The sequence below is a fragment of the Alexandromys fortis genome, unplaced genomic scaffold (genome assembly GCF_014885135.2).
Source record: "Alexandromys fortis isolate MF-2015 unplaced genomic scaffold, M_Fortis_MF-2015_v1.1 scaffold_65, whole genome shotgun sequence".
Taxonomy (NCBI): domain Eukaryota; kingdom Metazoa; phylum Chordata; class Mammalia; order Rodentia; family Cricetidae; genus Alexandromys; species Alexandromys fortis.
Window position 1 is genome coordinate 4,763,786 of NW_026067986.1, and position 26,465 is coordinate 4,790,250.

Below are 26,465 nucleotides of genomic sequence, written 5' to 3' on the forward strand. Positions count from 1 at the left end.
AGACTTAAGTAACTAGAAAACTATCCTATGTTTATAAGTGGATACAATGACCGATATTTTGTGAAAAGCAATGAGCTGTAACATTTCTGTGAAAACAGACAGTGTCAAGAGTGGCCATGACAAGCTTGAGGGAGAAAACAGACAGGAACACGTATTTAATTAGTTCTTAGAGACAGTGTGGTAGGTATCTGGTGCAAAAACAGACCAAAGGAAGGCAAACTAGATGGCTCAGCGGATAAAGGAGCTTGCTGCCAAGACTAATAGCCTGAGTAAAATCCCCAGAATCCACATTTTGCAAGTTTATCCTCCAACCTCTAGAGGCATGTCATGGCATTTGTATACGCACACACAAGACAGAGATTAAAAATGTAAAAATGAAAAAAAAATATGCCAAAGGAAGAAAAAATAGTCTTAAAAAAAATACTGTTGGGCTGGAGAGATGGCTCAGAGGTTAAGGATGCTGACTGTTCTTCCAGAGGTCCTGAGTTCAATCCCCAGCAACCACATGGTGGCTCACAACCATCTACAATGAGATCTGGTGCCCTCTTCTGGCCTGCAGCCAGCCTTACATGGAGGCAGCACACTGTATTGTATACACAATAAATAAAATCTTTAAAAAAAAAAAAAAAAGAATACTGTTTCCGTGTTGTCTGTTGGTCCAATTTGCACAAGATCTGACACCACACAGTCAAGTGCTGATAAAATGGGAGGCAAAACCCAGACAATAAATGCTAAAACAGGAGTGTACAAAAATGTCAGTCACTGCAGGAACGGCCAGCTGAAGGCGGGCACTCAACTCTAAATGAATTAAATGTGAATCTGAATTTCGGCTTCTTGGGTATCAGTCACATTTACAACGCTGGCTCTCCACATGCAGCTGAGGGCCGCGGTCTTGGATGGAGTGGGCACAGAAGACACTCATGACTAGATAAGTCCACCCAACAGCACACTTGAGATTCCAGAAACAGAATGTGAGCCGCCTTTGGCATTCTGAACTCTTCTGAACATGTAAAACTAATTTCATATTACATTTTAGCTAATTCACATCTGAAACTCGTTAACTGGTATTTTCCATCCTGTTACTACTGTGTATTGGATCAGATGCAGGCACTCTCCATCAGCATGACGTAGAGCACAACTTCATTCGGACTAGCCGTATTTCAGGTGCTCAGCAGTCGTTACTCGCAAGCGCAGCTCTACGAAAGTTACCTAAGAACTTCAAGATAGGAGACAGAAGGTGCCGAAAAAGGAAAACTGATGTCACTGACTTCAATTAAAATTAAGGATTTCTGTTCAAAAAGAAAAAAACAAAACAAAACAAAACAAGAACCAAAGAAACAAGTCCTAAGTACAGAGGTGGGTGGGTGGGTCTGAGAGGAACTAGGGAAAGGTGGATATGATCCAAATGCACTGTCTGGAATCTTCAAAGACTCAGTGAAACCATTGTGTTCATAAAAGGAAGCCACGGCCTGGGAGAAGACCACCGGGAGCAGAAAGAGCAGAAAGGCATCAACTCTGCTGTTTACAGGGGATTTAAGACGCAACAAAAGCACCTTTCCTTTTTAAGACTAACAGGGGTAGGGAGAGAAGGGAGGACCACACTCTGGAGCAGTTCTCTTCTGCAGAACGGAGGAGGAGACTTGGAGCTGAGAGAAGCACTGGTATCTGACTATTTCACCGCGAGGGAAACTGACCAGAGGCAACCTGACAGATCTTTAACACCTGTTGACGCAGGGTAGTGGGAGGTGAGTGGTCGCTGTTTTCCTGACCCCATATACCTGGGTTAGGTTATGGAGCTGTTTTCCTGACCCCATACACCTGCGCAGAGGTTATGGAGCTGTTTTCCTGACCCCATATACCTGCGCAGAGGTTAGCGAGGGATGGTTCTGAGTGGCATCAGGATCCTCCTGGAGGCAGGAATACCCTAGTCAAGGAGTTACTACACCCTACTCAGACCTGCCACACCCGAGTCTTGGGTTCTGGTCAAATAGTGTTTCAATCCAGCTTCTTATTGAGACCGATAGAAACTAGCTAAAGTTTGAGGTCTAACAATTTATACCAATAAATTATCAAACACTCCTCGTTAGATACTGTAGTCAACCAAAGGTTATAATTACTGAATACGTTAGATTGAATTATAGGTGACATGAGCTAAGAATTATTACAGTCTACACATTTTATTGCAAAGCTACACTGAGATTCGATTTTTTTAACCCAAGCACTTCAATTTCTTATCCAGTCTTACTGATAAAGTCACTATTACAAAAATATTAAATTTTAGTGATGTGGCTAGAAGCTACAGACCACCAAGAAACTGGGAACCACCAGAAGGGAGGAAAAGGAAATACGGTAATTAAGGCTTCTCCCTTAACGTTTCCAGAGTCTGTGGTCACCTGGTTTCAGACTTGTTGAGCCTCGGGGATGCAGGACAACAAACCACTGTAGGCTGGTTAGACGTGAGACTGAAGGTCTCTGTTATAGACACTGCAGGAAAGCCATACAAGGGCTCACTGACAACTCGCAGGAACAAGATGTCAGCAACTCTGGGTATCTGACTACATACATCTACGAGGCAATAATCAATTGCGTGTTAAAACCATGACATACCTTTTAGAATGAAATGAAATATCCCATGAAAAGGACGGGCCATGTCCTGGCAGGATGCTGGCTTCTCAAGTACAATGGGATGAGCAGAAGAGCTGTGCTGTGTAGGGGGCAATGCTAATCAAAGCAACAAGCTCCCTGCCTGAGTGACCTCCTTGTTAGCCAAAAACATAATCAATCAATCAAAAAATTTAAAGTTATATTATTTCACACAGTTTCTTCCCCACCTAGACATTTTAATGGTCGAATGAGAGTCAGTAACCTGTAAAGCCCAACGCAGACACTATTTCTACTAATAACTGTGACGGTTTTGTCTTTATTTCAAAAGCACTGAAATAAGAATAATGCGGAGATAAACTGTCAGCCTAGATAAAATTATATTAATTTTACTTGAACACTCATGACAGTGAGCCTCTCACTCGTCTCGGCCTCACCACTCCTCTCTGAGATGCTGGGGTGAGCTGACGGTCTGAGTTACCCGTCCACGCGATACACAGGTGTCACACGGCTTGTCCACTGCGCCTTATCTCACTGCTCAATAAACTGGAGATTAGAAAATATCTATACAATGACACCATGGAACAGAAAACCCAGAAATCGTATACATAAAACGTATGTCGTTATGGGTCACTATACATTTGTGTAAAGGATTCTACTCCCCAGCCTCTCAATAACTACAGTCAGGGGAGAATGATGGGTCCGTAAGAGCAGACGTGACCCAGGAGGAAGCTCTGGCCATCTGGGCACTACCACTCTAGCGGATGTGTTTGAGGAATCCATCTGAGCTGGTGAAGACGCTCTGCAGAAAGCCCTTCTCAAAGGCAGTAGCTCAGGAACCAGCGAGTTCTACCTGTCACAGGAATAGTCTAACTGTGGCAGGGTTTAGGGTCTCTCTGCTCTGGTTATTCTGAAACTTATCAACCTGCCACGGATGGACTCGAACTCAGTGGAAGGAGGAAAAAAAAGGAAACAGGGGTTCAGGAGTTCACCCTCGGCAGCCGGGGAAGGAGATACTGTCCTGTCAAGCAGCCACAGCCTCAGTTAACCTGGAGGTGGAAATCCAGGCGCACCTTTAGTTTATGGAACTTCCTAGGCATTCCATGGAAGTTGAGAATCCTGTAACTGCCACAAGCCACCCAGGGGTGAAAAGGGGATGTAAAAAATGTCAGACAAGCCCATATATGACTCTAACCTAAATACTGGCCTTCAGAGGACTTGGCTGTGCCTTAAACAAAATATTCCCACTATGTCTCTGCTTTAGAGTTCCTCAGGCTTTATGTGCTCAGAGTACTGATTTTATAATTGAGGATCGTCTTGGCTTGGCAAGACTTCTCCTGTGCTCCGCAGACACCAATGTGGACCTGACTGCACAGCCAACGGCAGGATGAGCTCCGACAATCAACAACCAAGCAGGAGTCACCATGAACGTGGGCTCAGGTTCCCTGCGGATCTGTCGAAAGGTTAGTATCCCTGCATAACTGCTAATTAAGAGGGTTAATTTACAATAAGGCAATGTCATCATTGCACAACCACAGTATTTCTAAACCCAACATTCTGCTTTGGATGAAATGAAAAAGAAGTTCACTAACATCCTCCTATACTTAGTTTTAACATCTGAACTGTGCGTATAGCTGTGGTCAACCTGGGCTGCATCGTGAGACAAGTGGGCTCGTTACTAAGTTCTCTCTCCACCTGGCTGCTGGCCCATGAGCACCTTCACTTTGCATAAAACAGCTGAATTTTATACCCAGATGTGGGTGCTCACCTGCAAGTGCGATGTCATTCAACTAAAGATTACTTTTTAACGCCCATACAAAAATACAGGCTTCCACTTTGAATCAGAAAAACAAAACGAAACTGGAAACAGCATGGACAAAGGTTTAAATTTTTTTTATCCTGAAATAATTTAAAATTCAGCAGTTGTAGAAATAGCTCCAACTCCACATCACCCTCCCGTCAACTTTTCCCAGTGGTCTTACATAACCACAGGCCACTCCCAAAACCAAGAGACTGATGCTGAGTAAATGTAATAACTACAGAGCACACGGTTGTCCGTAAGGGAGGAGCCACCGGGTCCTTACACAACACGAAGCAGGAGGCAGCAGCACACAGGCCACACTGGCAGGCACAGGAGACTGGGCAGCCCTGCCCAGGACACACAGGAGTGCTTCCCCTTTGCAGGGCTCTCCCTGGAAGGCACACTTACCTCAGCAAACGTCAGTAAACTGGCCTGGCTTATCCAGTTTACAATGCCATGCATGAACCAAAACACCAGGCTATAACACAGTAACGACCATTTGTGTCAATTTACGTAAAAGGAGAGTTTGAGATCTTTGACAGGACGTTCTTCCATAAGGCTTAGAAAATTCTTTGAGTTTTTTACTATATAATGTCAAGTTACAGCTTTTTAGTTTTTCAAGTAAAGTAATAGTACATAGCGCCTTATACACTATTATTACAAACCTTCTAATAGATATTTTACCTATACAAATAGACATAAATGTACACCCCTCCCTGGGAATATTTAACACTGAAGTAGACACCAAGACTGTGGAACTGGCCGCCTCTCCTCAGTCGGCTCTCAGGCACACATGTAATAAAAACAGGAAAGTATTGCGAGTTCTTTATGCTATCCCTTTTAATGTTCTCAGTTGTTATTTTGAAAGGCAAAAGGCAGGGAGGTAGAAATTCAAAGAAAAACCACTGAACTGCTCAACTGGGATTATGGAAATATGCCACCCTTTAAGTAAACATGTAAACACCCCTTGTAACAATGTATCTACAAAGTGCAAATCTGAAAACCAACTTTTTTTCAATGTTTCACCACAGCACTTCTTCATGAAAGCCAGGCTAGTCAATCAACAATGACATCCAAGGGAAAGGGGAGTGGGCCTGAATGTGTGGAACATCAGGCAGGGTGTCAGGTCTGTCGGGAGGGCTGCGGACAGAAGAGGGCGCTGCAACAAAACCCAACAGCCTCAGTGTGAGTCTCAGCAGAGAACCAACTCTGCAAAGCTGTCCTATGACTTCTACACATGTACTGTGTACAGCTCACTCACACACACACACACACATGCACATATAATAAAGTTAAATATAAATATAAATTTATATATTAAAATAACTTTTTGAAAGATTTGTTAAAGACTAGGTTGCCTATTAGTTATGAATCCTTAGGTAAATAATAACATTTAAAATCTTATCACTTAGAACATGGGGCCACTGATCTCTGCTTGTTTCACAGTTAACTAAGAACAAAATAAAAAGTCATACAACATTTTTAAGCAGTAAAAGGCTTTCATTTTTATTTTCCTACCTTGCATTATGTAAATGGAACTTAAGTGCGAGCTATGAACAGTGGTGCTCCCTGGAGGTCATCCCCATTTCTGATGCATTCACAGAAGCGCCATCGTGTATAGAGCTCAGACAAGCACTCAGAAAAACTATTTTTTAAAAATATATATATACATATTTACCCTAACACTGCCACTGTCTGTCCTCAATAAAGCTCATCTACTAAGGGAACTAACACAATGCATCCTAAACTGCTCTGGAAAGCAATTAAGACACTAATATTACATGTGACATTATTGCTTGACTTAAATTTTTTAAAAAATATTTTATTATGTACACAGTGTTCTGTCTCCATGTATGCCTGCAGGCCAGAAGAGGGCACCAGAACTCATTACAGATGGTTGTGAGCCACCATGTGTTGCTGGGAATTGAACTCAGGACCTCTGGAAGAACAGCCAGTGTTCCTAACCTCTGAGCCATCTCTCCAGCTCCCTTGACTTAAAATTATACAAAGTACAAAACTAGGGAGAAAAGACCCTTTGTAATGGCTAACAAAATGTTATCAAAACATTTCAAGGGCACAAGCAGGACCAACTAGCACAGCCAAGGCATATCAGGTCCATTCAACTTCAGCAGTCGGAAGGACTCATCCCAACACACCAGGTTCCTGACATTACAGACTCACTCCACGGATACAGCACTGCAGTACCGTTCTCAGCAGAAACCAGAATCCTCCTGCAGCAGGATGGATTGTTTCTGTAACCCCTGAAGCCATGCTCACAATGTAGAATGCCAATAAAACTTTCAGTAACTAAATGGAAAAAGAAGTAAGCACAGTTGAGGGAATCTCTTAATCTCCCCACTGAGACTCACTCACATGACAACACAGACGTGTTCACTGGGCTTGAGCATAACTCTATAACTTAAAATTAGACTCTAAGCATCTATGTTTTGATTGAAGGCACCTCACTAAGCAACACCCCCTAACCAATACTCCAATAAACAGCACATCAAGCCAACATTTCTATATTCTGAACACTGACTTTCTCATTAAATGTCTGGACAACTACCTTCATTTCTGCACTCTGACCCTTTGTTACAGGGACCCAGACGCGTACTGTAGGAAGATAACCATGTTTGCTCGTCTTTCCTATTGTGATACAGAGAATACCTGAGATGAGCAAAATCTCACTGGTGGAGACGCCTTTTTGTCATCAATTCCTGAAACGCTTTCCAGGCTACTCAGATGTATGATTTTCTTTACTCTTCAGTAAAGGCTTCAACTCCCTTGCACGTGCACAGTTATCCTTATGAAGACTCTCCTCAGGAGAAGCCTTGGATCCCAGAACCACCACTGCCCGGGTCTTCACCATGGCACCCATATTTCCTCCCCCTCCATATTTTTCTTTTCACCACGGTGCCACTGTTATATTTCCCTGATGTTACACCATCTTGCCATTCCTAAGACCTGCCAGTCAAAATGCTCCTTCTGAGGTCAGGAGGTGGGGCAGCGACCAGAGCCCAGGGTGATGCTGTCTAACCGGACAGGCTCTGATGCTGGTGCCACACAGAGGCTACTTCTCTGGTAGCAAAGTTCTCTGGCCCATTAATTTTTACCATCGTTGCAGTTATTTTGAGCAAGGGTGCCTGACGTCTGGGTAGAAGAATATGAGAGAGGATATAGGAGACTTCCTCTACCCTTAAAGACACTTCATAAAACCATGTGAATTTAGGAAAACCCTAAAAATCAATGAAATTGGAAAACATTCAGCTAATGAGCCAACAAATGTCTAGCGCACGTAGAGAAATCACACCAGCTGAGAACTTCACAAGTCTACGTAGTTCTAACTGCAATATACATCTTACTTCTAATTTATCCATTATTTCTGGATACTTGCCTGTAATTAAGTCCATGATGAGAAATAATTGCAAAATTTGAACACTGTTTAGTTTTGCACTCAAATTATTTAGTAGCGAATGTCGAGACTCAGCTCTGTTACACTGCCATCAACAGTGTAATTACAGCACTCTCAGAAACAGGACTGTTACTTTGGAATTAGCCCAAGTGCCTGCTTTACTTTTTTACAATTGTTCCCGATTTATCAATAGTTCCATCAACATGGGTTACTTTTTCTAGACCTATGTCACATTTTCAGCTCTGTTACAGCATATTTTTAAAGTCACTACTGATGTTTCCACATATACGCAACCATGCCTAGGAAGATTTTGGAATTTCTTGCATGATTCTTAAATGTAAGTAGCTTCCCCCAACTCACCATCTTTAATATATATTCCTACAAGTATAGCTAAAGGCAGCAGGAGCCCTAAAATGCTAGGATCTCTTATATCCATTTCCTTTTTTAGAGAAACCTTCAGCAGTGCTCACTGGTGGTACAGCTCTGTAAATCCCAGCATTCAGGATGTTGGAACAAGAGTTTAAGGCCAGCCTGGACTACCTAGAAAATTCCACTGTCTGCTGAATGAACACTTTATTAATAAAGTATTCTACCAGGAAACACTTAAAAGTGACATGTAGAATAATGGTAAGAGTATCAAGAATATATCCAAGGGTTGGCAGACGTGAGCTGGTCAGAATGAAGCCAGAGTCTGTAGGCTTGCTGCCTCCAGCACAGCTTCCTCAGTGACTACACAAATTTGTCCCATTGTGGCCCGGGTTTAGTTCACATAAAAACAAACACCCTAGAAACTGAATTAGAAACTAATTCAGGAGAAAATGTTTGAAAATTCAGAAATTCACAAAATATGTAACAGTGAGTTCACAAACATTTTAGATGTGTAAAAAGCCACCTGCAATGTCTCCTTTGACATCAGTAGCACAGTAGAAAATACATCTTCAGCACCACACCACAGCTGAGTTTCTAACTCTTCCATCAGTCAGAATCCTGAACTGATCACTAAGTCTCAGATGAACAGGGTGAAGAAACTGGCCTCCTTACAACTCTTAGGAGTTCTTGCAATGCCTAAACCTTTTCGGAGCCAACCGAAAATTCGAATGTAGAATAAGGACAAGATTATTTCCTGTTGGCAGTGTTAACTCAAGAATGAGTTCTAGCTGACACTTCCCTTCCTTTTAGTAGCAAAGCAGCATCTTTCAGAGGAACTATAAAACGTAATTATTAAAATGGGTAATTACAAAATCTTCTACTATTAACTTATAGTTACTCCCCCCAATAACAAAAATAAACACCCACTCAAATAAGATGTTATCCTTACAGCTGCATAAACCTGTAGCTGCTGCTAGCATCCTGTTAGGACATCTTTTAACTCTCAAAAGTTCACTAAGTTTCCAGTCCCTGTTATCCAGGTGGCTGTAATCCTGAGTATGTTCTATTCAAACGAATTAGGGAAAATAAACTCAATACTATTTGTGATACAACACTAAATGATTGCTTTCTTTTTTTTTTTTGGTTTTTCGAGACAGGGTTTCTCTGTGGTTTTGGAGCCTGTCCTGGAACTAGCTCTGTAGACCAGGCTGGTCTCGAACTCATAGAGATCCTTGCCTCTGCCTCCCGAGTGCTGGGATTAAAGGCGTGCGCCACCACCGCCCGGCATAAATGATTGCTTTCTAACATTTCTAAATAATATGGGTGACCTACAGAGTCTGGGAGTAATTTCAGTAACTGCTGTTATTTAAACCTTTTCACTTCCGTTATGTATTATTTTATACCTATTGAACACTTTTAGATGTTCCAGTTAGTTTTTATTGAGAAGTAAAAGGTTTTCTTGTTTCAAAAAAAATCTAAACATGACTGTGGCCCACCCCCAGATTTTAAAGAATAGAAACAAGAGTCTCGGAAAACTGGTTATTAGCATAACCTGAAACCATAAAAGACTGACAAGTCTACTGGTCAAGATAAGAAACTAGAGACTTTCTTTTATTCAAAAATTACTTAATTTAAAAACAAGGTCACCATGTGAATAGAACATTTTCAAACTTTATATCAGTACAACATAAAGTTAGATGGGAAAAATTAAGCCGGAAAGCTTAACAGCCTTTTCAAGACAAAAAGCCCAGCTTAAATGAATAATATTGACATTACTCATACACAAAGCTAACTTCAAATACCTCTAATTTTAACAAATTGCTTTTGCAATTTAAAAAGAAAAGACTATATATTCTTTTGAAACATAACTTGATTTTGCATCTATTTTTCCATATTTGGAAAACGAGGGACTAAATGTATGGGAACACAATCAGTTTGGAGGAAGTAGGTACACACTTTTATTGGCAGCGCAATCAGCTAGAGGAAATCCACAGGTACATCTACAGGATGTATGTACCTACAGGGTCTAATTTTAGTCCAGAGGACAGGTGCCAAGAAACATCAAGGTAAATCAAACACTAGGGGGCAGCAAACTGCTGAGAATTAGACCAAGCAACTAACTCAGACAGACTGTATTTATTCAGCCTGCTGTAGGGCTAGAGATAGAACCTAGGAATCAACTGTGGCAGCTAAGTCGTCGACTAAGATGCCTACAAGACCCCCAGCCTTCTGTATATTTTTAATACGAATTACACTCTAATGGAAGGTGGCTTACAATTAAACCACTGTGATTAAACAGCTGTTTTGATTGCCAGTATTTTTCTTCCATTTTCAGTCGTCTATTTTGTTTTTTTGTGTGTGTGTGTGTGTATTGCTTTTTAATGTAATAGTGAGTGTCCCACTGATACAAAACTCTGCTGCACCTCCACTCCTGAAGCAGGCACTGCACTGTGAGCATGTTTATCCCGGGGATCTTAAATTAAATAATGCTAGGTTTAACCCTGACAGAAAAGCTATCTATTTGGATGAGTCATGGCACACCGACACTTTCTAACAGAAAGCTGTGGGGTATATGCTTCCCTTCAGGAATCTAACTCCATAAAAATAATTTTTAATTAAAAATAGCCCATACACATGTAACTACAGAACAAAAAATGAAAAACAAGCAACAACAAATCTACAGTTATCAGTTACTAGCTATGAGTTATGGGCATAAGAGAAGTGCCCTCTCAATGACCTAAATAGAAATCATTAAGTATCATCCTGGGGTTAATCAATTAGTAGGAAAGAAAGAGAAAGTTCAATAATTAAGGTTTGGAGGCACAAACGCTTAGAGGACGAGCTCTTCGGTTCATTATTAATGGCCACACTAAACTCCTGTGGTGGGTTTTCTAACAGTTTAAGTTCGCAGTCTAAAGCAACTTGTAAAGGTAAGCAAATTAGTTAACAGTAAATCCAGGTTTTAAATATTCAGCCTCACTCCAAATTCCTAAATTTATCCCAGGATTGCTCAATACCCAGGGTTCAGAAGGGGCGAGGGCAATACCTTGTGAACAGGCTCAGGATCAGCTCAACTGCTGAATGATTTCCCTTGCTGCACCACGGTATCTTCTCATACATCACTGAGTCTTTCTAGAGCACTGCCTGCATGCTAAACATTAGGCCTCCTCAAAATTTGGAGAGAGCCGCGGTGACTCCCAAGATTCCTGAGTTCCAGGTACACAAGGGCTACCCGGGTAAACTCCGGATCAAAACCGAAAGTCTGAACAAAACCGTGGAAAGACGGTAGCAGTTTACAGACTATCAGTGGACTATAAACCATAACGGGAAGACCTAAGACAGGGAGCACTTGAGTATAAAATCTGAGGTGCTACCAAATCCACAGTGCTGTGGGAACCAACACGCAGCAGCTGGGCTAGCATCCAGACCTCATAGGCCGCAAACTGCGCATGCAGAAAAAAATATTGTAAAATTACCTTCAGTGTCTGGGCACTTGGCCTACACAAAACAAAACTGCAATTCGTGTTTAGACCTGGGCACAAGAAATATGCCCAAATCCGGACACAAAACTTGGAAATATTTCTAGTACTGCATTTCAGGTGAAGGGCACTCACCTGCACAGTTCATGACCGTAAGCACGCACACGGCCACACACACGTGCATGCTATTTGTAATACTGAGGACTGAGCCGAGGTTCGTGGAAGCCCAGGGCAAGTCTCTGAGTCACTGAGCTATGAGATTTTTTTTTAAACTTTTTTGAGACAGATTCCAGAACTGGAACTTGACAGCTCCCTTCCTAGGTCTCCCAAATTCGCTGGGTTTACAGGTCTGGGTGTGCCTTCAGGTGTCGCATAAGGAAACACCTTCCCACCTATTTTAAGAAGCATCCAGGTTATTCTCGCCCTCATTAGTCGGTAGAATTCGGTTCTGTCAATTTGGGGAGTGATTAAAGGCACTGAAACTTACTTTCAGGTGGGGAAGCAGTTTTTGAATACAGGCCAAGATGACAGGGATACAAAGAGCTTAAAACAAATTCTTGCTAGCTTGAAGTTAAGTCAGCAGGCAGGCCAGATGGATGGGTTATCTGAGGTTTTATTAAAGCATGGTCCCAAACACGTAGTTTCCCCGTAACTATTTCAATGTAACTAACAACTCCTTACCTATCTACAGTCACCATCTAAACCCTTTAGTCTGGAAAACACACAAATGTTAAGAAAAATTCAGTTTTCTTCGCAGCACTCAATACCGATGTGTCTTTCTTCCCAGTGTAACATTCCACGCACACCGGAAGTGGGGTGTGTGGGACGGACTCCCAATGTCCCGAAGACATGACTCACGGGGTACGTGGGGAACAGGGGATCCTAATCTGACACTGGACACGGTAGTCTTGCTTTGTTTTGGCTTCCGGACCGTACTGTAACAATTCTCAGCCTCAAGGTCTTGTATCACTTTTTTTTAATCACTAGATACATCCAAAAGAAAACAGGAAAGAAACCTGTCACCCGCCAGTGACCGCACTTAACAATGCAGACATAAATGAAAGTTTCTAGAAGGCCATTGTCTCTGAACTCGTGCTTTGTGTCACTGTTGGAGCAGACACTCGTGGGGTTGGGGTGGGGGAGGACCCTTCCCGACCGGTGGCGGGGCGTCCTGCGGCGAGATGGCTTCCACGTGCCCAGCTCCTGCAACTCGGCCCATGTGGACAGGCCTCCACGTGAACGCGGCTTCTCGGGAGCCACAGGAAGCCCTTTCCACATCACGCCACCCGCGGCCTCCTTGCCCGCCTGGGGACTTCCGAAGACCCCCCCCCGAGGGAGGAGCGAGGCGCGGACCCCGCGGCGGGCGGGCCGGTCGGCCGCTTCCCTCCGCTCCCTACCGCGCCCACGCCGCCCTGCATCCCGGGGCCCGGGAACAAAGCCCGCGACCGCGCCACGCTCGCCCCACGCCCCGGACCGGGGACCCGGGAGCCGGCGCCACCGCTCCCGCGCGCCCCGCCGAGTCTTTTCGGTTGGCCCGGAGCTCGGCGGATGTCGTCCGTTACCCCCCCTGCGGCCGAGCCCCTGGGACCTGCCTCGGGTCTCGGGATCCCCGCACGGCGGCCGCGGGGGAGCCCACGCAGCCCCCGCAAGGGCCGGAGCCCCTCAGCGGGCCGAGGGGCGCGGGTCCCCACCGCCGCCCCGCGGCCCCACGCGCCGGCCCCCGCGAGCCGCTCGCCGGCTCGCCGCCACCGCCAGCAGCAGCTGCGGACACCCGCGCCCCGGCCCGGAGGCCCCCGGTGGCGGCCCCAGCCGCGGCCTCCCGGCCTCCCGTGCCGTCCCGGGACTCGCAGGCTCGGCCGCGCACGGGGCCGGTTCTGGGGGAGGGAATGTAAACAAATCGGGGTTTTATAGTTACCTCACACTCGAGTGCCGTGTGCATCTCCTCTCCGCTCGGTACCAAACCCCGGCTGCACCCAGTCGTGTATTCACCAACGCCGCCTGCGCTAGCAGCGTCGCGGAGCCCAGCGCGCGGGCCGCGGCTCTACGCCGACGGCGCACCCGGCCCGCTCCGGCGCCCTGCGCAGCCGCACCCGGGCCGCCTGAGCGCTACGCCGGCGGCGCACCCGCAGCGCCCAGCCATTCTCTTCGCGGACGCTCCTGGCGTAGGGGGAAGCCGCGGCACCCGCGGGAGCTCCACCGACAGGCGGAGCTGAAGAAATTCGATCTACGCAGATTGCGGAGCTCAAGAGCCCCGCGCTAGTTTTGTTCCGAGAAAGGACGCGGTGGGGCGGGGGGGGGGGGGGGGGGGGGGGGGGGGGGGGGGGGGGGGGGGGGGGAGTTGGGGCGGCTCCTAACGCATGCGTGGAGCGCCCTTGGTCTCCTCGCTCGCACGTTGGTTGCTGAGGCCTTGGGCTGAACGATGAGACCTGGAAGCCCGGAGAGCGAACGCCTCAGCGCCCGGGTTTCCGAGTGATCAGTTAGGATGTTGATCTGTACGCGGGCTAGGTATCTATATATATTAAATTAACTCCTCCCCTTCTGCCCCAGCCACCGTTCCAGTCTCAGGGCAAATCTGAACTTTAGTGCTATGTGCAAAGTGTTTTGCATAACTCCCCCCACCGCACCCCCATTTAAAGCCGCACTTACAGTGTGGGTCTTCCGGAACAGAAAGGAGAAGTTGAGTCTAAAAGTATGTCACGTAATTCTGGGTACCCATCCAGGGACTCCCCACCACCTTAACCAAAGACAGAAGAACTCCCTGATCTGCCCAGCGATCCCGGTGGACTCATGCCTACATCCTGCTGGAGCTTGCTTTCCCTTTGGTCACACCGCCATCCTCAGTGGCCTCCTCCCCTCTTAAGCAACTAAGAAAACAACCCACAATTTTCTTAAAAGGAGGCTCGGCAAACCCTTGGCTTCATTATTCATTGCTCCGCTTCCTGGCTCTTAATTCATGTCTAGGCTTATTTGTATTCTGCCCGGATGCCCGTGTTTCTGTATTCAAACTGAGCGTACTTTACCAGTGAAAGTGAATTCTGGGGTGCTTTAAGGGGTGTCCGACGGCGGCGTGCGCGTAACCCCGAGCAGCAGTAATTACCAGCTTTATGGATATCAGGTACCTCCGTCGTGCTTTGCGTGTGTATTAATTTAATTTAATACTCCTAACAGCGAAGAATGACCAGCCAGGAAATGAAGGCAAGAGTAACCTGTCTAAGACAACACAGGGAAGCAGGGGCATAGATGGAGAACCAAACCTATACAGTGTGGCTACAGGACCTATTTGGCCGCTTGAACCCCATGAAAGAGGCTGTTCTGCCTGCTGTGCTCGGCCTCTACACGGAACGTCTTCCAGGTGCCCGATAACCTCGTCTGAGTAAAAACACGCTGCACTCCTCAGAGCCCTCTTTCTCCCTTCTGGGGAAGCCAACCCGTGACCTAAGCCCTGCTATGCAAGGGAAGAGTTCTGAGAAGCCACGCCATGCCAGACCTTGCCGCTAAGGGAAGACGGTGGATGACCGTAGTCCTCACATCCAGGAACAGAGCCGGGAGTTACGTAAAAGCATCCAAATTGCCCTGGCATTTTAAGGCTTCTAATTATTTGATTAACACATTGTCAGGGTCTCAAAAATATCTATCTTTCAAATAAGATAGAGCACTTGTATCACGGGGCTATGTGTTTACTAAACAACCGTTCACCTGGTTTGCCAAATACTTGATTAAACAGTGAAGTACGGCCCATGCAAATCAGTCCATAGCTAAGGCTGTGAGTGGCCTTCCTCCATGCACCCCACATCTCTCTCAGTCCTACAAGATTTCCCAGAACTCCCCCGTGTGGCAAGCGAAAGCGCTAAAGGTCTTGCCCACACTGCTTCAGACACGTGTTATTTCACCTATGCGCGCTTTAAAGGTAGCCATCTACCTCGACGGGACAGTACAGTAAATCCCTTGGCCCTCTGAGTTCTTCCCCAAATTAGAAAAAAACTAGGCCCCAGCTTGAACCTGAACGGTCAGGGAAGCAAGTCCGCGTCAGAAACCCAGCTTCCCCTCTGATTTCAGAGAATGCATTGCCACCCAAAACAGTTAGGATGGTAGGGAAGTCCGCAAAGAGTGGGACAGAGCCGAAGAAATAGACCTTTCAAACTCAGTTTTTCTTTTCATGAACCAAGATCAGTAATCAGTATATTTTTTTTAAGTCTTCTTAAATTCTCTTCAGTCTAAACACTGACTGTCGCATGGCCAAATGTCTGGACCTGACAAGTTATGCCCAGAGAAGCGATTATTTAAGAGAACAAGAAGATGAAATGAAAAGTGAGACAAAGGTACCAGAGCGGATGTTTTTTGAAGCTGGGGAAAGAGGATGCCGGGAATATATAAACAAAGGTTTGGACCAAAGTTGGCAATTATCCATCATTTCTGGTTCATTTTTTTTTCTTTTTCTTTTTGGTTTTTCAAGACAGGGTTTCGGAGCCTATCCTGGAACTCCCTCTCTAGATCAGGTTGGCCTCAAACTCACAGAGATTCCCCTGTCTCTGTTTCCCAACATTCCTGTATCTTATACTTGGGAGTGAAATCCCAGCTCTCAGGCCCTTCCTGTTTCCCAAGAGCAAGACTGCATGTCTGAGGAGCCTGACTCTGGGAGACAGCACAGGAAGCTAGGCCAACATAGCCTCAACCAGGGACAGATGTGACTGGCTTGCTCGACAAGTGAAATTACGTAAGAAACCGAATCTCAGAAATCTGCAGAGACAGAAATAGATTGGAGATATGAAACAACACAAGTGTTTCAGCTCTCCCCACCCGGAACAACTGAAAAATTGACTTCCTCATGACATGCCAAGCTGTCCATGGCGTTAAAATGGCTGCACACTTGTCTCCAGTAATGGTAGCGCGGAGATAGGAGCTTTCCTCTGCAGGTTGCTGCTGCAGGGGCACCCACAGCAGAGAAACGAAAAATATAAATAAGAGGGGCTGGAGAGATAGCTCAGTGGTTGAGAGCACTGACTGCTCTTCCAGAGGTCCTGAGTTCGGTTCCCGGCGACCACATGGTGGCTCCAAACCATCTGTGGGGAGATCTGGCGCCCTCCTCTGGCATGTGGGTATAAATGGAGGCAGAAAGTTGTATACATAATAAATAAATCTTTAAAAAAAAAAAAAATATATATATATATATATGACGTAGGTCACAAGAAAGAGGGAAGTTCACTCAGAAGAACGAAGCAAAGCAAGGACGTTCACTTGTGGGACATCAGGAAGGCTTCTTGTCCCAAACCCACTATGCATACTCACGCATCCCTGGAATTCCATCTTTAGCCTTTCAGTGCTGGGCCTTGAGACCCAATGGACTCTCACCATGACAGAAGTTACTATTCTATTATTTATTTAGGCTGCTTACAGAGTATATTTTCCCCAGGCCTTTTTATGAAAAAGAGGTTCCAAACGAGCACACACGATTATCTAGATTCCTAAAGGTAGCGGGCTGCAGAACAAAGATAAACTCACAGCCCACTTATCCCTCTTGCTCTCCGTCAACGTTCCACACACAAGAACATTAAGACAAACAGGCTCGGTAGCCCCCTACAACAAACATCGAACCCAGCAACCGACAGGAAACCACTTTAGATCCTTTAAAATCCCGGCCGCACAGCTGCCTTGGCCTTTGGAAAGTAAGCTTCTAGTCCAAAGGAATCAGGGAAAACAAAAACAAAACAAAACAGCAAAAATGATCATTTCGGTATTGCAAATCTGAAATGTATTTACAATGATTATCCTCCAATTGAAGGGGGATCACCAGTATGGAAACAATTACCCGTGAGTTCCCATTAACTATCTTAAAAGTGCATTCAATTCGTTGAAATGAATAAACACATATTAAGGATTCGTTTTTAAAATGTCATCACATGAGAGTCAGTTTCAGATCTGGCCCAAAGCTTCTAAAATAATGAGACCAATTTCACAACTCACATCTACAAAAACAAGCAAGTCTAGCGCTTAAGCCAAGACACACTTAGCAGACATTGTGTAGTTTTGTGTGTTGAAACTTTGGACAGCAAGAATGCAGACAAACTGTACATATTAAGGAAGGCAATAAATGAAGTGTCGAAACGAGAGGAGCAATTATTGGCTGAGGAGATGGATGGTTCAGAAATTAAGGGCATGTTTGCACTTTACCTGGCTCAGTTCTCAGCATCCATGCAGCAGCTAACAAATATCTGTAAGTCTAGTTCCTGGGGAGCCAATGCCCTCTTCTGACCTCCACGGGAGTCAGTCACACACAAGGCACACACACACAGGCATGCTGGGAACCAGGCACACACATGGTGCCCATACATGCATTCAGGAAGTACATTCATACCCACGAAGCACATAAAGCTACTTTCAGGAATTTCCGCATTTCTCGTGTATTTTAGTCTAAGTAAAGCAGAATGCTTTATTTATAATAAGACAAGCTGCCTTTCTGCTCATCAGGCGATCGCATAAATCACCACCTCTTCGCAGTGCACACATTGGGGGAAGCGGCGGGTAATTTCTCATGCTTGCAGGGAGCGTGTCTGGCAATGCCCACTGGTCTAGGACTCGCCAGGCCTGGCTTGCTTGCTTGCTTGTGGATGACCTCAAGTATGGCGTCAGATGACCTCATACTTCAGTTTCGTTCCAATTATGAGGATAAGGGCATTGTTTCTTTAAGCAGGTAGATTTTGTACTTTGCCTTCCCACCCTAAACACACGAATTCACATGGTTTAAAATGTGTCAGGCAACATTTCAATGGTTTAAATATAATTCATTCTTCCTGCTATAACCCCATAAAGTGGATGTCTCTTCATTTGATTAAAATGCCTTGATGGCAGAGCCAGGATCCCTGTCCTAGCTATCTGAGACGGTTCCCCTACTCCTGCTTCTTATATCAAGGCTGCACCAGAGGCTGGGAGACAGCTTGGACCATACGGTGCTGGCCACATAGACATGAAGACCTGAGCGTGGTTCTCAGAACCCAGTGAAAAAGTCCACGTGTGGAGTGCATGCCTGTAACCCAGTGCTGGGGAAGCAAAGACACATGGACCCATGGGATGTTCTGGCTGGCCATCTTAGCCTACTTGTACATGCGCCCACCCCACACCCCGCACACAGGCACCCACCCCACACCCTGCACACATTAGCCAATCCAGTTAAATCAAGTTAAATCAGAATGTTGATTAGCCAATCCAGTTTTACATCCGTTTCAAAGCTCTCCTCCCTGGTGACAATTTGATCTTGCCGTTCAAGTGTGTATATCAGTAAAGTTATATTAAAAATTAAGTGGATCAGTGTACATATGTAAATAAGAACCAATGTAAATATGAACAACTAATGTGCGACTCAATCAGGCCTTGGTGGGGTTCACTAAAACACACCCAAGCAGAATTAAAGTGGACGTCATTGGTCTGCGTCGGAAAACATACCAGTATTGCGGGATAGATAAACTATCAAGCACGCCTCTCAGCTTCTATTGCATGCAAGTCGCTGCGCTAAGGAGCTGGGACGTGGGGTGGACAACTGAGACTCCAACCCTTGAATAGCTTATGGTCTGGTGAAGGAGGTAATTAAAGAGGTAATGATGGCTTAGAGAGGCGGATGCCAGGCAGATATAGGTGTGGTTGCTATGGCAGCAGAAGTAAAAATGGGTTATACTCTGGCTTCCTGAAATCAGGAACATCTGATAGGTGACTTAAGGGGGAGTGGAGGAGAGCCGGGCAAAAGCATGGGGCCATCAAGTGATGATCCCCACAGACCTGAGGGTGAAGGAAAGCCTGGCTTTCAGAATGGGGAACTGAAACAATGCTCTCTCTCTCTCTCTCTCTCTCTCTCTCTCTCTCTCACACACACACACACACACACACAACACACTTTCTCTCTCACACACATACACACACTCTCTCTCACTCTCTGACACATACACTCTCTCTTTCACACACACACTTTCTCACACACACTCTGTCTCTCTCTCTCTGACACATACACTCTGTCTCTTTCTCATACACACACACACACTCTCTTTCTTACTCTCTCTCGTCTCTTTCTTTTTCTCTCATGTGGTTTTATTTAAATTTTTTGGCATGGGGGATTAGGAGAGATTAGATAGACAGACCTGGTAAGCAAGGCCTGTGTGTGCCATGTCAGGTGTCTGAATGGGGGAGCAAGCACCTTAGGAGCCACAGAAAAATTGAAAGCAGGCATGTGGCATCAGCCCAGGCAAGAGGGAAGCAAGGAAGATCAGTGTGGTAGGCAGAAGAGGCCAGGTTCCTTCCAAGGATGCCCTTGTTGTAAACTATGGACCTGCGTACATGTTAAATCAAAAAAGAATAAAAGCTGATTATGAAATTAAGGGCCTAATTTAATTACACACGTCCCTTTAAAAAAAAAAAAAAAAGAGGGAGAGAGCATCTGGGAAGGTGAGATGGCTCTGTGGGCAAAGGCGCTTGCTGCCAAGCCTGACTACCCGAGTTCAATCCCAGAGCCCACATGTTGGAAAGAAAACCAGCTTCTATACATTGCCCACACCGGCACTCGCCTGCCCTACTCCCAAAGGTATTTTGAAAATGAGGCAGAAAGATAATGGCCAGTGATGTGGAAACTCTACCCAAACAGAGAGCCTAGCAAGGATGACAGAGTTGGAGCCTCCCAATGAGAGCCCCTAGGCGAAAGGCAGCCTTGCTGGTATCTGGGCTTTTGTTCAAGGATGCCCAAGTCAAACCTCTGACCTACAGGAACAGTGAGAGAATGAATTTACTTTGAGGTTTTAAGACAGAACATCGATGGAAACATGTTATAACAGTATTAGAAGTGGGGAGCGGCGGAGAGGTAGAGTCCAATTTCAAGATGAACTTTACTCTGTACCTGTGGCCTTAATTTGGTCATCCACCTTCATCTTTATTATCTATACATCAGGAGGTTTGGTTTATTTAATTTCTATTGGGAGCATCAATATGACAAATACCCTAACTTTAACATACAAGATTCAAATAGAAATGCCGGCTTTAAAATGATGGAAACCTAAAAACACTGTGCTAAGTGAAATACAGAAGTCAAAAACATTCTACTGCCCTGGGCGGTGGTGGCGCACGCCTATAATCCCAGCACTCCGGAGGCAGAGGCAGGTGGATCTCTGTGAGTTCGAGGCCAGCCTGGTCTAGAAGAACTAGTTCCAGGACAGGCACCAAGGCTACACAGAGAAACCCTGTCTCAAAAAAACCAAACCAAACCAAACAAACAACAACAAACAAACAAAAAACCCCACATACTATTGCATGAATTTTCTTTTTCAAGATACTCAGAACGGGCAGTTCATAAAGATGAGAAATAGAAGCGAGGGACTGGGGTAGCAAGGAAGGGAAGTTCTGAGGGAATTGCTAGTTAATATTTAGTGGGTACAGAGTATCTACTCGGGATGATAAAAGTATGATGAAAGAAAGTAGACTAAAGAGTTGCAATAAATATAAAATAAACAAATATACTACCTAGCATGTATAGTATTCGAGGAACTTGAATTTATTATACCACATAAATGATTATATAGAGTTTTTGTTGGTTGGTTGATTATTTGGTTGTTTTTGTGATAAGATCTTACTATATATGCCTAGTTGGCCTGGAACTCATGATGTATGTAGCCCAGTAAGTTCTCCAAACTGATCCTCCTGCCTCAGCCTGCAAGTGCTAGAGTAACAGATGTACCATATAGGGCTCTGTGGAGATTATTTTTGGTCTAGTGGTAGGCATGGACATCAGGGCCCAGTGAATGTTAAAACACACCTTCTGCCTTTGCTAGCCCTTAACCCCATAGGGTTATTATGTAGGCTATGAGCTATTCTAAAATTAATTGGCTCCGATTCACAACGGATCTACCCTCCTCACAGTAAATTTTAAAGTAACCAATTTCCATTCAACCTTATTCAACTTTCACCTGTGTTTAGACGTAGGGTTCTCACAGTCCTATTTCTATCTCATTTCACTTGAACTTTTGTATTGAGCAAAGGGCATCTCTTACTGGCTGCATTGGTGCAGTATCTAAGATCACACTGGAGAACGCTAAGTAACAAGTGTAGTGGCCGATAATCTGACTTTCTACAGCAACCAGGCAACGGGTTAGTAACAAGGGGTGGAGAGAAACCGAAAGCTAGGACAATATTACCACAGCAGCAAAGGGCTGACTGCCTCTCTTCGATTAGAATGACACCGCTGATTTTCGAGCTAGCCATGGCTAAAGAATGTGGCCAGTTTGGGGTGGGATAGGTACGTTCCGCCGATTACAGATGACTGTCCGGTAGAGGAAGATGAGAAAGTGACACTCTAGTCTCGTTTCGTTCGTCATCCTGTCCCAACCCTCCTGTACCCTGGCACGTCACTCGTACTGTTGGTAAAAAACGTGACTACATTGAACAATGATTTATCCGTCCTGAGAAATTGCTAAAAAAAAAAAAAAAAGAGAGAGAGAGACAGTCTGGCGGAACATCACTTGACTGGTTAGGATGTATAAGTGGATTGTCAATAATACCATAACTGGCAGCCTCAATTGTTTCCCACTGTTGACTCAAAATGAAATCAGGAGGGCCCGCATCCCTCAAAGGCATTTCCCATGAGCACCGCCCATGTCCTCGGCCCTCTCTCTCCCCCTCCTCACAGCCACAGTTACCTAAAATGATGGTCCTCTGTACCTACTTGATGGACGCTCTTCCTCAAGTCCCCCTTCGAAGGGAGGCTTTTCTCCTAGTTCATCTCCCAGATTGTCACTGCAGACCCTAGCCACGAAACCATTTGGTCACCTTCCAAATGATATTCAACTTCATGCCTCTGGGACGGTGAGGCAGTTAATGTCTCCTTCCCTCTGATTTTGATGAGTTTAACAGGCTGAGAAGACACGCCCAGAAAGGACACCTGAAACTGGTAGCCGAAGCTAGGGGGCTGGCTCCCTTACTGATTGCCCCCTATAGACTACACCAGCCCCTTCCCTCCACTGCGGAACTCACTTCCCCTTAGGAAGAATCTGCCATACTCTGCTACGTTGGTAGCAGACAGCATCCTTCTGGTTTCCCTTAATCTCCCTAGCGGTTCATTTCCTGGTTTATTCACCAGCTCTTATTCTCAGCCCTCTGCACGTCAGCCCTCTCTTCTGGGTCCTTCGATTTGCTTCCTCTGCCAGTGTTTGGAAAGGAGTGTTTGAAGGACCGCTTGCATCGACGACGTCTCTAAGGGCTCTTATTCCAAGTCCAGAGTCCTACCTTCCCCAGGTCATTGAGGAGTGAGAACCAAATCCTGCATTTTAAATTGGTTTCTCGGAAACTGTAAAACCTCAGATTGGAGGAGCTGGCGTGTAACTGAGTAGCAGAGTGCTTACCTAGCATACTTAAGGGCTGGGATCAATCTCCCCAAAACAAACCAAACTAGAGGCCCATAACAGTACACTCATCCTGAATAATTTTATGTCCCCCATATTTAGCCTACTTTCCGTAACTATTAGAAAATGACAGAGGTCGGGTGCCTTGGGAAGAAAGGAGGCTGGGTTAGCTCAGTTTTAGAGGGGTTGAAAGTTCAAGATCAGGTGACCCAACCGAATTGTTCTCAGAGCTCCAACAGCCAGCCACGAAGTGGCAGAGGGCGTGGCGGATGCAAAGGCACACACGTGGTGAGGCGGGAAGCCCAAATGAGGAAGGGCCTGAAGCCAGGCTTGCTATTGTAAGACAACACCCTCAGAAGCCATTAATCAGCCTCCCGTGGGAAGCACTTGAACCACTTCTGAGAGGCATTCTAAAGACCGAATGACCTCCCAAGAGGCCCCACCTCTTAAAAGTCTAAAGCCCCCTCAACATCACCACACTGAGTGGCAAGCTTCTGACTTTCCGGGTTTCAAGCACAAACCACATCCAGAGGATGCCAAGTCCCACAATTTTGGTTGCTAATTATAAACCGGTGACGCCCACTTCTGTTTTAGATTGGAACGTCACAATGGGCTGTTTCATTAGCAACTCAAACGTAAACACCCCACAGCTTGAGTACACCCATGCTTGCTCTAGTTCTATTGTACCTCCCGGAAGGGTGGAGGAGGGCAAACGGAAGTGATGTGATCTGCTCTGGTCTGTACTCGATCCACACCTTTAGATCCTCTTACTATCCTGCCCCCCCCCAAGCCCCACCTTGGCCTGAATCTCCTGGGCTCAGGCCATCTTCCTGTCTCCTCAGTTTTGAAAGTAGTTGGAATCCCAGGTCCATGCCGCCATTGCGCCAGTTGGCCCTCAGGACTTGAGGTCTTGCCTCTTGTTATACCCACACCACCACACTACTAGAAGTTATGTGTTATCTAGAACAGGCTGGCTCCTGCTGCAGCCTGTCTCCAATCTATCCTGCGCAGCGGAAGTCTATAACTCGATCCACTACTCTTCCACGTAAAACTTCCAGGACCTCCACAGTCCTTGAGGTGACTGACTGAGCTGACAAACATTTGACGTAGGCTGTTCCTGAAGTGACTCTGCAGATTTATCTCTCACTACTTCCCTCAGACCCGGAGAGCCCAAGAGGGTAGCGGTGAGTCTACGGTGTCTGTCCACCAAGCATTTTAAGTGACGTTATAGTGATATTTTATTTGTGTTTTAATAAATAAAGCTTGCCTGAAGATCAGAAGGTAAAACTAAGCCACTAGAGGCCAGGTGCGTCACATACCTCTAATCCCAGGATTTGGGAGACAGAGGCAGGTGGATCTCTGAGTTCAAGGCCACCCTGGGCTACACAAGTCAAAGCAGAAACAGATCCAGTTAGCGATGGCTCACACCTTTAATCCCAGTACTAGAGAGTCACAGCCTTTAATCCCAGCACTGAAGGGGAATATAAAACGGGAAGAGACAGAGGTTCAGGGCTCAGTCTGCAGTCACCCAGCCTTGGTAGAAGTAAGACTTCTCTAGTGGCTTGGCTGTTTTGCTTTTCTGATCCTCAGCTCGAACCCCAATATTTTTGCCCCTGGGTTTTTATTATTCGTGCTACACGACATGAAACATACTTGGATTTCTAAAATTTAGCACGAGGTCAAAAAAAAAAATCTCAATACTTTTTCATGTCAATCACATGCTGGGGTGACAAGTGAAACGTAGGAACACGTGAAAACGGGCCTAGCTTCTTCACACTGTCCCAGTTCTACTCGGGGTTTGCAGGGTGAGGATGGCGGCTCTCGGGCTCTGACCCAGCCGCACCGAGGGACTTGCTCTGTTTCCGACAATCTCTGTGCTTGCAAGTTCCCCTCCCCCTCTCCCTTTGTCGTTCAGGGCTTGGTTGAATACAGTTCTAGCTTCCTAACTCCTTTCCCTACCCAGAGCAATTCTGGTTTAGGAATCCTCCTACACACAGCAATTAGACTCCCCTCCACAGCACACTGTTCACACAGATGGTTTCATTTGTCTGCACCGGGATGTGTCCTTGCTCACCAACCCCTTGGTAGCAGGGTCTAGCACCTCAGTATCCTGTTCACTGCTGAGCACAAAGACGGTTCTACTCAATTCTACTACCGCACATGGCTTCTCGGGACCAAAGTCCAGGAAATATGGCTAGTGACATATATACATGGCCTCTCCTCACCCGCGTCTACGTCCTATTCAACCATGCACCCAACCCACGCAAATTTCTTTCCATCCCAGTAAAAGCTGAAAACTGTGCCAATTAACGCGACGGAAGAAACGCTAGAACAACAAAATGAACACAGGTTTGGTCTCCCAAATATCCTAAACTCGCTTTGAGGCTAAAGGACATTCACTGTGAGAAAAAGTGCCTGCTCGCCGGAAAACATTTTTTTTTTATATATAGCACTTCCTAAGATCAAGTCCTTGCGGGAATTTAAATGAGACCTAAAATCAAATCATTTTCTCTGTAATCCTGCGAAGTTGGCATTCACGGCGGAGTTTTGAGCCCATCAGAAATCCTGGCACGCTCGTATCATAATCAACGCTACCGCGTTACTTGCTCTTGGGGGCGGGGGATTGTGTGTGCCAAATATAAACACAGTAAGAATACTGACAATTTGCTTCCCTCAACTCCATCAGATGGAAATTTTAAGTGACATCCTCACCGTTCATTCGAATGGTTTCCATCTTTTCATGGCGTAACTACTGTTGAGGACAATATTATACTTTTCCTTGTTAGTTAAGGGTCCCAGGGTTCCACTATGGGGACACTTCGTGACCCTGCCAGCATGCACAATGCAGAGGGAGGAGCTTCACAAACTGATTGACAGTGAAGGAGAGCCACGGGAGCCAACCGACAGAGCTCCCAGGAATGAAGCCTAAAAGGACTTAAAGCAATAGAGGAAAAGTTTGTTTTATGTTATAACCCAAGTTTAAAACGACCACCCATGAGTCTATACCGATAGAAAACAAAGGATTGAGCGCCCTGGCTCAAAGGTGGGGGAGAGACAAAGACTCCACGTGAAGTTTAAAATGGTGGATGTGAACTTTCAAAGAAGAGGCTAGACTTAACTTGTCGGTCACGAGACGTGGGCCCTCGCTTGGAAACTTCCTCTCAGGGGGTGGGGCAGGCGGGGAGAAAGAGCAACTATTTCTCAGTGAGAGAAACCCGACGGATGCTCTCAGCTTGGCTGCCCAAGTCAGCCGCAGAGATAAAGCCGGTTGTAGATTTGAACGGTCTTCCGGGTTGAGGGTAGACTGTGTGGCGGAGCACACGTGTGGAGCGGCTGTGATAAGATGAGTTTGATCCCCAGCTGCTTAACATTAGTGCGCCCGTGCACGCAAGCGTGCACAAACACACACACACACACACACACACACACACACACAC

At 45.7% G+C, this 26,465-nt stretch overlaps 1 protein-coding gene across 7 annotated transcripts in view; it reads right to left on the bottom strand.

Moving 5' to 3' along the window:
- Positions 1-26,465, bottom strand: part of Slc39a10 (solute carrier family 39 member 10) — a 79,390-nt gene that overhangs the window by 24,376 nt on the left and 28,549 nt on the right. Inside the window, exon 1 of one of the 7 annotated variants that reach the window (XM_050159216.1) lies at positions 14,309-14,482. The exons of 2 other annotated variants lie outside the window; for them this stretch is intronic. Coding sequence is in view for 1 of the 5 variants with exons in the window: in XM_050159212.1 (XP_050015169.1) it covers positions 2,608-2,650 (43 nt within the window). In the remaining 4 variants the exon portion in view is untranslated. Of the gene's footprint in view, positions 1-1,573; positions 2,210-2,607; positions 5,053-11,229; positions 11,254-13,577; positions 13,945-14,308; positions 14,483-26,465 lie in introns of those variants that run through there. 4 more of the 7 variants (XM_050159215.1, XM_050159218.1, XM_050159212.1 and 1 more) reach the window with 4 other exon arrangements.